The sequence below is a fragment of the Amaranthus tricolor genome, chromosome 6 (genome assembly GCF_026212465.1).
Source record: "Amaranthus tricolor cultivar Red isolate AtriRed21 chromosome 6, ASM2621246v1, whole genome shotgun sequence".
Lineage (NCBI taxonomy): Eukaryota > Viridiplantae > Streptophyta > Magnoliopsida > Caryophyllales > Amaranthaceae > Amaranthus > Amaranthus tricolor.
Genome location: NC_080052.1, coordinates 31653465 through 31669012, shown reverse-complemented (window position 1 = coordinate 31669012; position 15548 = coordinate 31653465). Strand labels below are relative to the sequence as shown.

Genomic DNA, 15548 nt, shown 5'->3' with positions numbered 1-15548 from the left:
GAATCAGAGGGAGTATATAATAGTGAGATATACTTATATACTTCCTCCGTTTTTTTAGCCGCAGCCAAGCCATTTTAACACTTTCTTATTTTACATATTGCAGCTAGTATATAAGAAAAAAATATAGTCATTTGGGATTTTATTTTATTTGTTTCAATGTCTATTTTCATAATATTAAATTTTTATAATTTTAATTTTGTATCACTCGAGATAAAATCAATTTAAAAAAAAAAGATAAAAAGGTGTTTTGGTGTAATTAAAAAAAAATAGGTAGATTACGAAAAATACAAGTAAATTTTGGGAATGAAACGTGGCTATGACCCACATGACGTGGGTTTTGGTAAAAAAAAGTTCTACGCAAATACTTCCTCCGTTCCATTTTAGTTGCTACATTTGTATGGGCACGGGTATTAAGAAAAGTGATTGACTTACACTGTAGCTGATTGTTTACTTTATAGAGTATAGTATTTTATTATTGTTAATTGAAAAAGAAAAAGGAAAAATAGGTTGTTAGGTTACTTTATAGAGTATAATATAGTTTTTATTATAGAGTATAGAGTATAGAGTAGGATAAAAATAGGAGTAGGTAGAACTTTAAATGATTGTTTTATTACTAAAAAAGGAAATGTAGCAAGTAATATGAAATTGCCAAAAATAGAAAATGTAGCAAGTATTATGGAACGGAGGAAGTATGAGTATGCTTGAACAGTGGGTCCCACAAAATAGTCCATTCAATATTTAGTTAAGAAAGACCAAAGTGAAGGCCACAAAAGAACAGAACTCGTAATGAGTTACAAAGCCCAACTCGGAACTGTCTCCTGCAACTCGACATTCACGTAGTTGTACTCCGTAATCTTCCACCCACGTGATGCCTTCTCACTCATTAAACCTTCCTACTTTTTAACGTTTCACAAATCACAGCAGCTAAAATCTTTTTTTTTTTTTTTTATTTTTATAAAAAATTAAAAAGGAGTAGTATTTATAAAAAAAATTGTATATCTAATAAATGGAGTAAAAATAAAGGTGAACAGATTCTAGCCTGAGGTTTACTGACACCAGCCCATGGGGGTTGGAGTAGTGTAGTGTACTGTTCACTGTATTCATTTGTCTTACCCATTTTCCATCATTTAGAATAACAATATAGTTCTTGGTTTCAACATAAAAAAATAATACTATTTATTTATTATTTTTTATTTATAATTAATTTTTAATTTATGAGTTAAAATATAATCAAGTAAAATTTTATTTTATTAGACTTATTGCAAAGTTTATTGATATTAAATTTTTATAATTTTTTATCACGCATAATTAAAAATATTAACAATTAAATTAGTATATTATACTGCGTGAAAAAATAAACGTTACAAGTATTTTAAAATGGAAAAAGTATTTTTTTCATTTTAAAATAAATGCAACATTATGATTTTTACACTATAAGTTAAAATATTAGGATTTTACATCATTTTATTAATTACATTTAATTTTTAATCTATAAATTAAAAGATAATTAAGTGAAATCTTGTTGGTTTCATCTCAATGTAAAAATTATTAATATTCATTTTTATATTTTTATTTATACATAATTAAAGATATTATTAGTCGAATTAATACATTAAAGTGTTTAAAAATTCAAATTTACAAATATTGTGAAATAAAGTAAGTAATTTTAGTTTCCTAATAAGTTTAAATCAAAGAGAACGAGAGTTATATTTGTAAAAATATAAAAAGAGAATAAATTATATATATATGTATATCATCATAAATAATTTAAATGTAAATAAAACTAAAAGTTATGAAATTTATTTTTAAAGTAAGAACTAATACAAAATGAATACGACTACCTTTAATGCTAATTGACTCAGAGTATAGTTTTCTCCAAATAATGCGAAAGAATTGAGATATTTGTGTCTTACGACTCATCTGATACGTGACACGTGTCCATGATATTTTCTGGGGACAATCTCAGATCTACTGTTCATTTAGCTCATGTGATAGCATGACATATCATTTCTACTTCTATAAACTACGGATTTCTTGGTTGTTAGTGGAAAATTGAAATATTGGGGAAAATGGTTTGATCTTTGATGAAAAGAGCGTGCAAATTACAATGAATGTTCAAAAACAAAAGTATAGAATTTGCAGGCCAAGTAGAAATTAAAGAACAAAATTGAAAGAATTAGTAAAACAACATTAAATTAAAGCAAAAAACAATCACACTAAGTTAATAATACCTTGAGGTTTATTTAATGTAAATTACATTCTTCATAAATTCTTCATGATATTATTAATTGCTGAACAAGAATAAATTTTCGTTAAGTCGTCTTTTGAGAATACCAATTAAAATAATTTGCCAAGATCATGCGATATTAAGAATTTTGATGAACGATAATAATTTCAATGAACTAACAAACGTTTGATAAAAATAAAATTGCAAAATGGCACAATAATTTAAGGAGGTTCACCCAATAATAGCTACGTTCTCCGTGGTGTGTAGTTTCTTTTTTATATTATTTCAATGGAGTAAAATACTCATACAAATGAAGTATTACAATAAAGTAAGAGATAAAACAAAAAAAGATATGTGTGTTGGCTAGGGGTTGTGTTTGATATCTCATGGATGAGTATGAAAGCTCTCTATTTATAGTAATAAGTACATTCAATGAAATTACAGTCTTAATTCTGAGTATTAACCACTTTGAAATTGCTCTAAGAAGTTAAAGGGACGAAAACAGCACCCTACGAATCGTCAGAAGATTCGCTCGACCAAAATAGAGGCTCGTTGGGACGAGCGACCTACAGCAAGTTACTGGAAGTATTCTGTTTGTTCGTTCAACCCACTCAGGAGCTCGCTTGGTCAAGCGGCCTTCAGTGTGCTTTTTGACTAAACATAGCAAAGCATCTTCAAAAAACCTTTTGCACTTCTTCATTAAATATTATCAAGATATAACTCCCATGATTACTCTAAGTATTAAATCACACTTTAAACACAACATACATTAAGTTGCTAACTTAATTCTTTTATCAATCAATCCCATAGGGTTTCACCCCATCAATTACACATATGAATGCACTCATCAATTGTACACTCAAGTCACACCATTCATAATAAATTACAATAGTGTAAAAGTTTTTTTTTTTTGTGTTTGATAAACTAGCAACCACCAATCATAAAGTAATTTAGTTGATTTTGGAGGTATTATAGTGTATTAATAAGAGAAAATTTTCAACTAATGATTTTTAAAAGAATTTAGAAAATCTGGCTTTGAGTCCAAAATTTTTAGACCTTAAAAATTCAAGTACAAATATAGATTTACTAAAAATTAATAGATTTTGATTTGAGTTTAATTGCTTTAAACTTATGACCATCCCTAACTCTCAACTTAAGGCATCAAAGAACAATAATAATTCTACTACTGTGTTTGTTAAATTTAATCTCAGCTAACTTGTAGCACAATTTTGCAAATAATTTGGATATTAATACCTCTAAGCTAAATTAAAAACGGTTAGCTTCAGTTTCATGGTTTAGTTTACTAGCTATGGCATTTATCTTTGATCTTGTGATAGGGATTGATTTTCAGTTTTTCACCCCGTTTTAAAATGAATAGTTTCTTCTCTCTTGATGATTGTCTAATCTATTGTCGAATAAAATTAAAAAGACTAGCTCAAAATAATTCATCTCATCTTTATATTTCTCCCACTATTATCAAATACAAATGATTTAAATTTAATATATGTTTAGATAATAAATTAAGAGAGAAAAGAAAAGAAAGATAGGGGAAAGAAACAAAGGGAGAGAATGGGGAGGGAAAAGAAGAAAAAAACTACATTGTTTGTATGGGAATGAAAGAGAGAGAAATTTAAATGTTAATAAAATGAAAGAATTTAATTTTCTCCCTTCAAATCCTCTCCTTTCTTTTTTGTTATGCAAACAAAAAGATGTTCATTGTTTAAATTCTTTTCTTTATTTTCCCACATTCAAATAAGGCCATACAAAACAAATAGATTAATAATTGGTCAAAGTCAAATGAAGCAAATGACAAACCAGCAAACAAAAACCTGTGAAATAAAAAGATGGTAGTACAATATACTAAGCCACCCAGGATTTGCCAACTTCATAAGTTTATATAGTAGCAGTACTCCAGCTTGAACCTACTCACTAGTCACTTCCTCTTATTTTGTCTCTCTATTTCCCCTTTTTCTCAACCTCTGTCTCCTCCACTTCCCTCAACTTTCTCTCTCTACACAAAAATGGCGTCCGCCTCAACAACAACCCAACATAACAACAACAACAACAACAGCAGATCAGAAGCTCACTACAGAGGCGTAAGAAAGCGTCCATGGGGTCGTTACGCAGCTGAAATACGAGACCCATGGAAGAAAACCCGGGTTTGGTTAGGTACATTTGACACACCAGAAGAAGCTGCACTAGCATACGATGGTGCTGCACGCTCACTCCGTGGTATTAAAGCTAAAACTAATTTTCCTCTTCTTTCAATTCCGCCACCACCTCCGCCGCCACCACAGCCGCATATTCCGTCGCCATCTCCGCCGTTATCGCTTGACCTTAATCTTCGTCCTAATACTACTACATGGGTTGCTGGTTCGCCTTTCCAAGGTCGGTTTGTTGAGTATTTGCGGGTCGGTTCGGGTTCTGTTGTTGGCTCTAGGAGGGTTGATGGGTTGGGCTTAGACTTGGGTTTGAAAAGAGTACGTGGGCTTTCTGTTGACTTGAATGAGCCTCCACCTGGTTGTCTTTGAATTTTTTTTATTCCCAATAAGGATAATTTTTCTTAAAAAAGTAGGAGGGAAATTAAATTTTAGGGTATTAAAACAAGAGGTGAATTGTAACGACCTCTGAATTAAGCCGTATTTATTTTATGGACCAAAATATTGAAAACATATAAAATTTGTGTTTTTGATTCGGATGTATTTCATTTCAGTATTGCATTAGAAATATTATTGTTTGTATTAAAATTCTATTTTTTTTTTAAAAAATATAGTACTCCTATTATTAACTCTTTGGAGTTAAATTCAGGGAAGAATTGAGACTTTGAATGGAGTTCAATTTTTCATAGATTGTACTCACAAGTCAAACTTATGAAGTATTTTAATTTCCTTGTATATATGGATTAATGTTTATTGATTATTGATTATTAAAAAATATTATCACTCCTTTTTTTTTTTTTTTTTTTGATTTGTGTTATGAGAGTAAATTAATTCATTCTATGATACTTAAATAAAGAAAGGAGTTGAAATTTAAACTCAAAAAGAATAAAATTCAAATATGAATAGATTGTGTTTTTTTTTTATCTAATTTTTATTTATTTTGGTTACTTACAAAATAGAGTCTTACATGAACAGTACAAAAGTACAATTAGTCAAATGCATGATTGGTACTTTTGCGGTTGAATCTACTGCTTCTCTTATTTCTGAAAGTGGAGTCTTGCATTAACAATACAAAAGACAAATTGTAATTAATTAATCTACTTTTTTATTGATTCTCATTTGCTGATAGATGAAAGTTTTAATAAGAATGTTCCGTAAATTGCTTTTAAAATAAGCTAGTTTTTCATTAGCTTTTGACTTTTTATTTTTCTCGTAAACAGCTAGCAAGTAATACTTAATTTTACCGAAAAAAATAGCTTTTTCGGCAAAATTAAAAATTAAAAAAACTAATATTTTCAAACGGTCAAACAAGCGGATGGCCAACATCCATTGCCAGACAACCCTTATTGTTTGAGATATAACAGTGATTATATGTTCTATCATCTTCTCTTGTGAGATGATCAAGCAGCATTTCAAGCGAATCGACAACAAAAGAGGAATGTATGCCTGTACCAATCGTCTCCTATTAATTTCCTTATGAAAATCGCTATATCGACCAATTTCAATGGTTACATTACCTTGCTCTGCGAAACTATGGGACAAGAGAAACGAAAACAAAAAACTAGTATACAAGAACGTGCTAATCTACAACATTCAATATTGATGCCTCTCCCTATTCAAAATTTGCGAATCAGGCGTCATGAAGAATGGCTCCGAAAAAATATGGCTGCTAGTGTCATCCACACAACGAAGCTGCCACCTCAAAACAACAGAGGGCTGAGGATCGTATTTTAGTATCTCTTCATCAACAATGCACATTTGACATGTATTTGGTGATCCGGGAATGATGCTTTACGCTAGGCCCTGGCAGCATTCAAGATAACAATATCGGGCCATTCTCGGAAGCAGTCCTAGCACCTTGATTATGTATCGTCATCTGAACATCGCGCGAAAAATGGGTTCTCTTCTTTGCATAGGGTGCTTCTCTAGCTGTTTAAAGACGACACGATTTATCAAAACAAATATTCGTAACGAGCCTCAAAATTTATTGTCCCTAGAAATAAAAAATCTAATATAAAAATGTTAAGAGGATAATCTATTCTGCATTACAGAAGTGATGACTGATGACATGTTTGTCTACAAGCTAAAGGCGCAATAGTGTGTAAACTCGTGCTCGTATTCAGATTGTTGGGGTGGTTTTGTGCAAGTGGAAGGCGCATATTTGATTTAGTTTTGATTACTTGCTATCCAGCCACAAATTAAGAGAAAATGTAAAATAAACAGCGCCTAAAAATGATCGTGTAATTTTGCTTTGCCATACAGATTGTAGTAAAAACAAAATGACATACTTAACATGTATGTTTCTCTAAGGTAATTTCTTACCAGTGAGCCTTTGAGCCCGGAGAATATTCTGTCGTCTTTTCCACCAAACAATTGAGCAGCCAACAAGTAAAAGGAATGCTAAGCATACAGCGAGGCCAACGCCAACTTTAGCACCAGCAGAAAGATGAGGCCCACATGTCGGCAAGCCTGGTATACCGCAAAGTCCTGCATTATCAGTAAAGCTGCACAAAAAAACGTAAGGTTGCTGCATGAGAATGGGCACATGAGAAAGTATGCTTAAGTTAGTAGCTAGGCCAAGATACAAACTTGAAGCTAGCTCTGTGCAACAGTCTTCCACCCAGAGCAGCTGGAACTCTGCCGGACAGCTTGTTTCCATTGAGATTTCTGCATCATGATGACTCTAAATTAGTCTTGTAATAAATGGATATATAATTGCAAACCTAACCAGGGCATCTGATTCTTACAGAATTCGTAATGAATGCAGCTCTCCCAGGGTCTCTGGAATCGACCCGTTCAGAAAGTTGTAAGAAAGATCCCTGCCAGAAGAATGATACGAATCACGATTCAGAAATCCACTCTATAGAATGAAAAATAAAATATTCATAAAGGAAAATTGTACATCTCAAAAGATTATACTAACGTATAACTGAAAAGCAACTCAGCCAGATCTTTCATTCTGTTTGCTACTATGTTGATATTTTCTTAAATTTGATCAACTGGAGCTAATAAAAGGATTGATGAATAATTTGGAAAAAGATCTACTCCGTGTTCACTCGTTTATAAGTGCAAGGCAACATAGGCTAAGGCTTAACACATCCCATGATAGCCTTGCAATATAAAGAAGTCACCCTACTAAAAATATGAAATTTTGATCTATGGAGTAGGAAATAAGGCATATGTAATGGCTAAATTAAGCAAACATCTGTACACCCAATAATGGGACAACTGTGGTCCACCAGCAAGCTTATTCTGAGATTCGGCACACGAGCATCAGAAGTGTTAGTACTATACGTTGGTTGTCCCCAAAAAGTGTTCATACGAGACCTCGTAATCTACGATGCAAATATCAGGAGAGTACAAGACTAAAATCTGATATTAAGAGCCGTACAAACAGATTGCAAATATAATACAATGTTTGCTTCGCACTTACAACATCTCCAAGGTAGATATGGTTCCCATGGTTGGTGGGATGGACCCATGAATGCTGTTTCCACTAAAATTTCTGTGAACAAAGATTTAAATCACCATCAAAACAATATTAACATGTTTCGGAATGCCTCAAGAACCAGAGGAGAGTTTTAAAGCATGCAAAAAACAATAATAAAACTCGGTGCAAACTTCAAAATTAGGTGATTCATCGACTGTCAGCGGAAGAGCATGCCAGTGCGATGTCCAGAACTTACATGCTCTGAAGATGACTCAACTTTGATATATCTGGAGGAAGGAAACCATGCAAACCCTGATTGTCAAGACCGCTGATACGCAAAAGAGAATGTCACCACTCGAGAAAAAAGTAAAATCAGTAATACTACAAATAAAGTAATCCAGGGAAAAATGATTTTATTTTTTAATGAAGAATTTACTAGTGCCTCAAGATTGGAGTTCCTCACATGTCCATGACAATATTGGACATCAGCTAAGTTTTATTATGATTGACTTATTTAAAAAAAATTTCAGATAAAGGTAAATAACTTTTAGTAACTTAATACAGGTTTTGTATAAGCGGAGAGTTTTTATGTAGAATGGAACGTTCAAAGCAGAGGCCTGAAAAGCTTCTCCCTTTCACCACAATTTTATCAAATAGTGGGATTTTTAACCACTAAATGCAGATAGGATGTAGAATCCTCAAAGGTCAACAATAAATGTCAAAGCTTTAAACCCAACAATATAAAGTAAGTATCAACAAGGATGAACATTCTATTTAAATGAGGAGTGGTTGAGATTTGAACGACCTCTATTACATTGGCTTCTGATACCATGTCAAGGAACCAACTCAACCAAAAGCTTAACCTGATGGTTGAGGCCCCAAGATATGTTATATACGCTAACAAACATCCTATTTCATGTTATACTATTTAAATTTAAATGCAATACTAATTTCCAAACGAAAATAGTGAGTAGCTGAACTAGCAATTTCTTGGCGACATAATGATACGTGTAATTATTTGCACTTGTTTATATCATTTTATACTCCTTAATGATGGTTATTGTTAGTAATTTCGTGCTTATTTTGAAGATTTATGCTACTTTACCCATTTTGGTTATTCATGTTCATTTTGAGCGATTTTGATCGTTTTAAGCATAATTCTTATAGTTTTAATGATGACAGAGTTTACTAAGGAGATTATTGCTCGTTTGAAGATGTTTCACAATGACAATGGGCAAAAGAGGTGAAAAGTGTTTAAAATGCAAAAGTTTTGAGGTGAAATTTAATACAAGCTCACTCTTTTGGTCATAACTTTTGATAGAAAGATTGCATTAATGCAAGGTTTTCGGCGTTGGAAAGTAGACTTTAAGAGCTTTCCAACGGTATATATATGTCCAATTCCGACAACCGAGCAAGAAATGGCGATTGTTTAATGTTTGCCGGTCAGAAGCAAAGCGACGAGTCGTTGCCTGTAAGCCACGACTCGTGTCCAACTGCTGATATCCACATCTGACGGTTTTCTTTCACTATTTCAGTGGTTTTATTTATTTTAGCTTTACTCTATTATAAGAAATTAGTTATTTTTAGGGAGATTGTTCCCCAAGTAACCTTAGAATATAAATATGCATTAGTTAACTTTTTCTTTTTTTGTGCTTTTAGTGCCCTAGATGCCCTAATGCTCTAGTTTTCAGTTTTTAGTTCATTAAGCTTAGTTTTTTATGTTTTTCATAGCAACTTTCATTTATTTATGCAATCTATGCTTTGTTTATGTTCCAATTGGTAAGTTTCTATATCTTGTCCTTTAATTATTCATTAAATTGTCTTTAATTCATTATTTTCATCATGTTCATCATCTAAATTAGGGTTTTGCTTATTATTAATTTCATGTTAGTTATTGTATGTGCTAGAACAATCCCTTAAGTCCCAAGACTCTGAAAGAAGAGAAACCTCAATCACCATCACAAACAAAAGATAGGATGAAGTGACCAGGACCCCACCAGAGGTCTCAGATCCCTGGGAAATACAACTTAGCCCCCTGGAGGACCAAACTTAATCCTCAGCTAAGTTCCAGGACGACAGGAGTCATAGAAGCGGCAGGGTCATATCAAAAGGACCCTGACAGAGGATGAAGAACCTAAATACCTGCAGGATGGTTGATCATGCAAGAAGGTTACAGTGAAAACGATGACGTGTTAGGAGACAACTGCAGTTATGCACAAAAAAGCTGTCAATACTTGTATAAGGCAAGGCACCACACCTACCTCGTACCCTACCCCTATAGGTGTACTAAAAGACAAAGAGGGGGGACCGCGGTGTAAAAATAAGCAAACCACCAAACGCCACGTAGACTCGTGAAATTATCTGTTTCCCTTTCTACTGATCTCAAGAAAGATTCCATTAAAGTAAAAGCCTAAACTGCCATTAGGGTTTTGGGAGACCTCTCCTAAAGCCCACCACTACGAATATAGGATGCCATGCATCACCAAAGGTAGGACAACATTTTACACTGAATTCCAAGTATAATTCTCTCATCAAAAGACAGCTCTAAATCCCAAAAAGCTTTACCAACAATTCTTTCATAACCCATACTGACTTAATCATCGAAGGAGGACCCCCGGAGAACCCCTCTTCGGCCTTCGTTTGTTACCTTGTGCAGCAGGAATACGGAGTGAAACAGCCAGAAAAGCGACTCAGACCTCCCCAGTAGTTCATAATCACTGTGAAGCATAAAAGGCATTCACTTCAACTTCGTTGAGAGTGTTGATTGTTCTCTTAACAGCCGGAACAGTTATTATGTTTAGTGAGCATATTTCTCTTCTAGGATTAAGGGATTAACCCTAATTCGAAGCATGCTAATTCGAAGCATGGAATGATATTTTATTGATTAATTGTGTGAAATTTGGGTCTATGATTAAACCCATGCTTAATAAACCTCAGTTTAAATATCTTTATTAACCTTTTCAATAAATCGAAAGTTTGAGATTAGGATTAATTTAGGATTTTGATATATTTAAGTTAAATTCCTATTAGTTTAACCAACAAAACGAAAGTTTGAGTATTAATACTAGTAAGGTCTTAAATCGATATTGATCAATAGAGCGGAAGCTTGAGATTAATTAGATCACGTTTAATCATGCCAAAGACACAATTTCATAAAATTATGAGTAATTGACTTCCACGTCAGAATTAAGCGATTCCCGACATCCTAGATTTGTTTTCCCATCGTTATATTCATATCAACTGTTGTCTTTGCTTTATTTACTAGTTTCATTTGCATCATTTAAATTATTGCTCATAGTAGTATTAGATTTTCAACCCACTTATATTTGTTTGTCCGTATCTCTTGGTTATAAACTGAACGAATCTATTAACTCGCTTCCCTGAGTTTGACTCGTATTGCTACACGTATACCGTGCGCTTGCAGTTAATTAAAATTTGCACATCACATAGCACAACCAACTTAGCTAATATGTCATGCCAAAGACTAAGCAAATAAATTAAGTTAAGCCTCCAAATGCTTAGGGAACTTACATCCCATCAATGTACCAATTTCCTTTAGTATTATCATAACGACAATCTACTCTGCTCCATGGATGTTGTTGAGGTATGCATGGATCACCATTCCATCCAAGACGATTAGGAAGTTGCAGTGCCTTTTTGAGCGATTGCAAGGCGCCAACTAAAGGAAATAGAAAAGGACAATCAATATCTATATTAGTATTTAATTCACGATAATTTAGCAAAAAAATGAAACGTGGACACTGAAACACTACATTAAGAAAATGCTTTCACCATAACCTATTGGTTTGACAAAGCAGGTCGCAACTGCTCGAAATTATTTGTGTTATCCAATACACTAATTCTTTATTGAAACCGTCTCACCATGAGATGGCCACATTTGGGTCAGCCCAAAGTCTTCAAAAAAAAAAACTGCTCTCTGTACAATCCAGATGTCATTGTTTTTGATGTTTTTTTTGCTAATGGGCTGCGTGTATGGGCTCGTCTCACGGTGAGACGGTCTCATACAAGACTTGTTGTATCCTATAATGTTTTAGTTGAGAGGGGTAAAAGAGTTTAATAGACTTAATCAAGGCTAGAGAGGGGAATTTTATGATTTAAAGCCGGAAGATCCACGTCTACGATCACCTCTCTATCCACTAGCTATAGTCTATAGATGAAGATCCTTCATAACCTCATGACTTTTCTGTGACTTCCCTAATTCCAACTGTCGAATCAGAGAAAGTCAAACATTTCAACGAACCCTTGGTGAAATCAATTTCATAGCATATAAAACGGCATAATTCAATACAATTAAGTTTCATTACAAATACTAGGACCCATTTAGAACTTTTGTAACACAAGCAATTCCATCCCGAGGTAAGATTGAGAGATGGAACAATCCACAAAAATGAACTAACCAACAAGACAGTTACAAAGTTTAGCTAATTGCCTGAATGGGAAAAGGTAGAACTTTTGTACTGGATAGGTTTTGGACGACCAACTGATTCCTATCTTTAAAGATTGTCTAGCAGCAGAAAAGAAAAACAGGTTTGCTAAAAAGGGTGTTTTAGAGTAGGATTTCGAATACAGGTTGCATTCTAGCTCCATGATGGAGAAAAGACAAAATGACAGTCCGATTTGCCGATTTGGTGCTGCTTTTTTTCAAGCTTCTATTGTTCTCGTTTCCAGCTCATTCCATGAGCAGTATTCTTGTAGGCACAGCTTAATCTTACCAAAGATACGTAAGCTGCGGCGGAGATGTAGATAGGTAAGTGCAGGTTGACGAGGGCTTCTGATTTATTCAGGTCTGCTGATTCGTTTGCTGGAATTATTTGATCATGTAGCAACATCCTTGTTCTAGAAATTAGAATATTTCGTTCTTATGGATGGGGACTTCAACCAATTTTCGTTTTGCTTTTTGTTTCATAGCCCAATTACTCTTATTTTGGCCAATAGCTAGAATATTAGTGTAGTGTTCGAGTAATCCTACGCGTATGAAGAACTAAATGTGTAAATGGATATATGTTTATACTTATGCACACAATGGAGTTTCTCTAGGTACTTTGTCAATTTTGCCTTTGCTTATCATGCATCTAATCACCTAACATAAGATCATTAAACATCAATCTCAAAAATACATAAAAACGACAAATTCTCAAAGAAACAAGCCAATTGACACGGTGAGGTATGTACCTTCAACAATTAAAGTTTTAGCCTCAGCTGGAATAACCTTTAAGACTTCAATGGCACTAATTGTAGCAAGACTTCCACTGACAGGCTTCAAATCGATTGTCAAACTCCGACCATCGACAGCAACAGTTGTATTTAATAATAATGCCGTGTTTACATCGCCAGTCATGTTAATGATATCTACGACTTTGAATTCAATATCACCATTTATCAAGATGTTAAAGACCCTTTCTCCTGCTTTGGTGATGGAAGAATCTATCTCAGCAAAATGTAACCAAATCGAGTAGTTACTATTAGGTTCCACATCCATTGTAAATGTTAGCTGAGGGTCAACATCGGTGCTAACTAACGCTGATTGGTAAACACCTTGTGGATTGAAGTTCGGAGCAATTGAACTTCTCTTGATGGGACTTTCGGTAGAAATAGGCTTATCGGAACTTCGCCCAAAAGTCCGTAGTGAGTTCCAAAACCGATCCCCACCCCAGGGGTCACCCCCATAGTCTTCCCCGAACTTTGGCCTCCCTTGACCACAGCTAAGCCTTTTAACTGTTTTTAGCATTGATCCTTTCCCAAATTGTGGGCCAAAATAGTATGCCTTATCATTAACCTGTTGAATTTCTATAGAAAGAATTGCTGGATCACCATGACCTGTGCTATGGAAGCAAATGGATACAGAACCATCAGTAAGAAAGACAAATGTTTCGGTAAATACTTGATCATCTTCATTACTCCAATCAGTACTCAAAGAATCGACCAAAGTTCCTTCTATGGAAATATCAAAAAGCGGCTCATTGTCGAAGTTAGGATCTTTTACTAGACCATAAAATATCCTCACAGAATAATGTCCAGTAGGCACATGTTTGATGTTGTAACAATTTTCGGGACCCTCAGATAAAGGGAAATAGCGGAGGGTTCCTAATGGAGGGGTTAGATAACTAGGGCGTGTTGCATTAGCAGGTATTCCTCCTGTATATGCAAAGTCCTTATACCACAATGTATTCGTAGGTGCACTACGGATGTCCTTCCTTGATCCACAGCTTATCCGCAAAGCATATGGTCGCCCTGAACGAAAAAGAAAATGTTCCCGATTAACATGTAGAACAAATGAGAACATGTACAATGCAGGTCTTGACAAGAACTTTTCACATTTCAGCAAGTCACTGTACTAAATCTGTATTAAAATGCCAAAAACTCGAACATTCAACTCTATATCAAAAACTTATGAATCACTGACGCTCCTACATGTCCGATTCTAGTTCTTCATCTAGTCCCTAATCATTTGGACTCTATGTTTATACATAAGAACAACAACAAGAACATTACAAATGCACTCGATGCCATTAATAGCCCACATCTAGACGGGGCATAGACTTACAAATTAGTATAAAATAAACAATCCACTCTCAATGAACAAAAACCTGAAAAAAACACTAACCCATCAAAAAGCAAGCACAAAATGCTTACTTCCGCCCTCAATAGGAGTTCGATTCTCACCACCTGTCAATTCCTGTCCCATCTTACCCATAGAAGATCCTCCTTAACCCAGAATCAAAAAAGGAATATATAACCATCCAACCAGCATCAGCTCATGCTATAAATTTCACAAAATCCAAAATCCCATCTATCTAAACCAATTTTAGTCAAATTAAACAAACTCAAACCAATTTCGATTCAATCATCAAACTATTCAGATCTAGACTACTCAAATAAACTTAGCCAGAACCCATCAGCCAAATAAAATGAACTGTACATATCATTCAACTAAACCCAAAATACCCGACAAAAATGGGGGAAAAAAACAATTTACTAATCTAGCATATATGTTGGATCAACAAAAACTGAAAAAGATTCAATCTTTACAGCTAAAAAACACACCAATGTAAAATAACCATCATACTTCACACATCAAGCAAAAAAACCTTAAAAAATGGAATCATAAGCTGAGAAAAAATTCCCATTTACCTGCTGCTTGAGGAGTACAGAAGAGGTTAAAAAGCAGCAAAATAAGTAAATAGTTGAGCATTTTTAAGCATCAAATGCCCAACTTTTCTTCTTTTTATTGGATTAAAACTTCATTGTATACTCCTTTTAATCTGTACAACTTTTTTACAGGATTGATGATTGATTGAAGTATTGAAGAATGGGATCAGATTATAGACTATTAGTGGAAATACTGGGAATCGTGAGTGCAGGTATAAAGGTGGGAGCAGAATTTTTATACTCCAATTTCTTAGAAGTGGAATTATGACATTATTGTTGCAACTTATGCGTCTAAATTCCTTTTGACCCGTGAAATGAAAGTGATTGGGATTGGGATTGGGATTGGGGTTGGGATGGACTTATGAGCTACTCCTAATTTACATTTAATTACGGCGGTTTATCGTTGCCTGACATCATTACAACATTTATGAGGCTTTTGAATGCCGTGGCCCTTGGATATTTGACCAAGGATCTTCGCTCGTAAATCACGCTTAAAATTCTCATTTCAAAACAATTAATTAGCAATTAATTCAAAAATTAAAAAAAATTAGTTATAATAATT

The 15548-nt window shown here is 34.0% G+C and overlaps 2 protein-coding genes across 2 annotated transcripts; one reads left to right on the top strand and one right to left on the bottom strand.

Annotated features, from left to right (window-relative positions):
- Nucleotides 1-4002: 4002 nt before the first annotated feature.
- LOC130815934 (ethylene-responsive transcription factor 12-like) lies at nucleotides 4003-4921 on the top strand. Its single transcript, XM_057682478.1, has one exon. The coding sequence runs from the start codon at nucleotides 4249-4251 to the stop codon at nucleotides 4756-4758; it is 510 nt and encodes a 169-aa protein (XP_057538461.1). The 5' UTR covers nucleotides 4003-4248; the 3' UTR covers nucleotides 4759-4921.
- Nucleotides 4922-5715: 794 nt separating this feature from the next.
- On the bottom strand, nucleotides 5716-15402 carry LOC130815933 (receptor-like protein 4). The gene is made up of 9 exons (XM_057682477.1): nucleotides 14969-15402; nucleotides 13010-14068; nucleotides 11348-11495; nucleotides 8073-8144; nucleotides 7820-7891; nucleotides 7134-7205; nucleotides 6976-7053; nucleotides 6709-6890; nucleotides 5716-6315 (listed from the first exon to the last, which is right to left on the bottom strand). The coding sequence occupies exons 1-9, from the start codon at nucleotides 15027-15029 to the stop codon at nucleotides 6200-6202; spliced, it is 1860 nt and encodes a 619-aa protein (XP_057538460.1). The 5' UTR covers nucleotides 15030-15402; the 3' UTR covers nucleotides 5716-6199.
- Nucleotides 15403-15548: the final 146 nt, after the last annotated feature.

Bases quoted from the DNA above. Each gene is read 5' to 3' on its own strand.
- LOC130815934 (XM_057682478.1), top strand. From the start codon at position 4,249: ATGGCGTCCGCCTCAACAACAACCCAACATAACAACAACAACAACAAC.
- LOC130815933 (XM_057682477.1), bottom strand. From the start codon at position 15,029: ATGCTCAACTATTTACTTATTTTGCTGCTTTTTAACCTCTTCTGTACT. The intron at 8,145-11,347 runs GTAAGTTCCCTA...TTTGCGTATCAG, and splicing joins AATTGGTACATTGATGGGAT to CGGTCTTGACAATCAGGGTT. The intron at 7,892-8,072 runs GTAAGTTCTGGA...CTTTGTTCACAG, and splicing joins TTGAGTCATCTTCAGAGCAT to AAATTTTAGTGGAAACAGCA.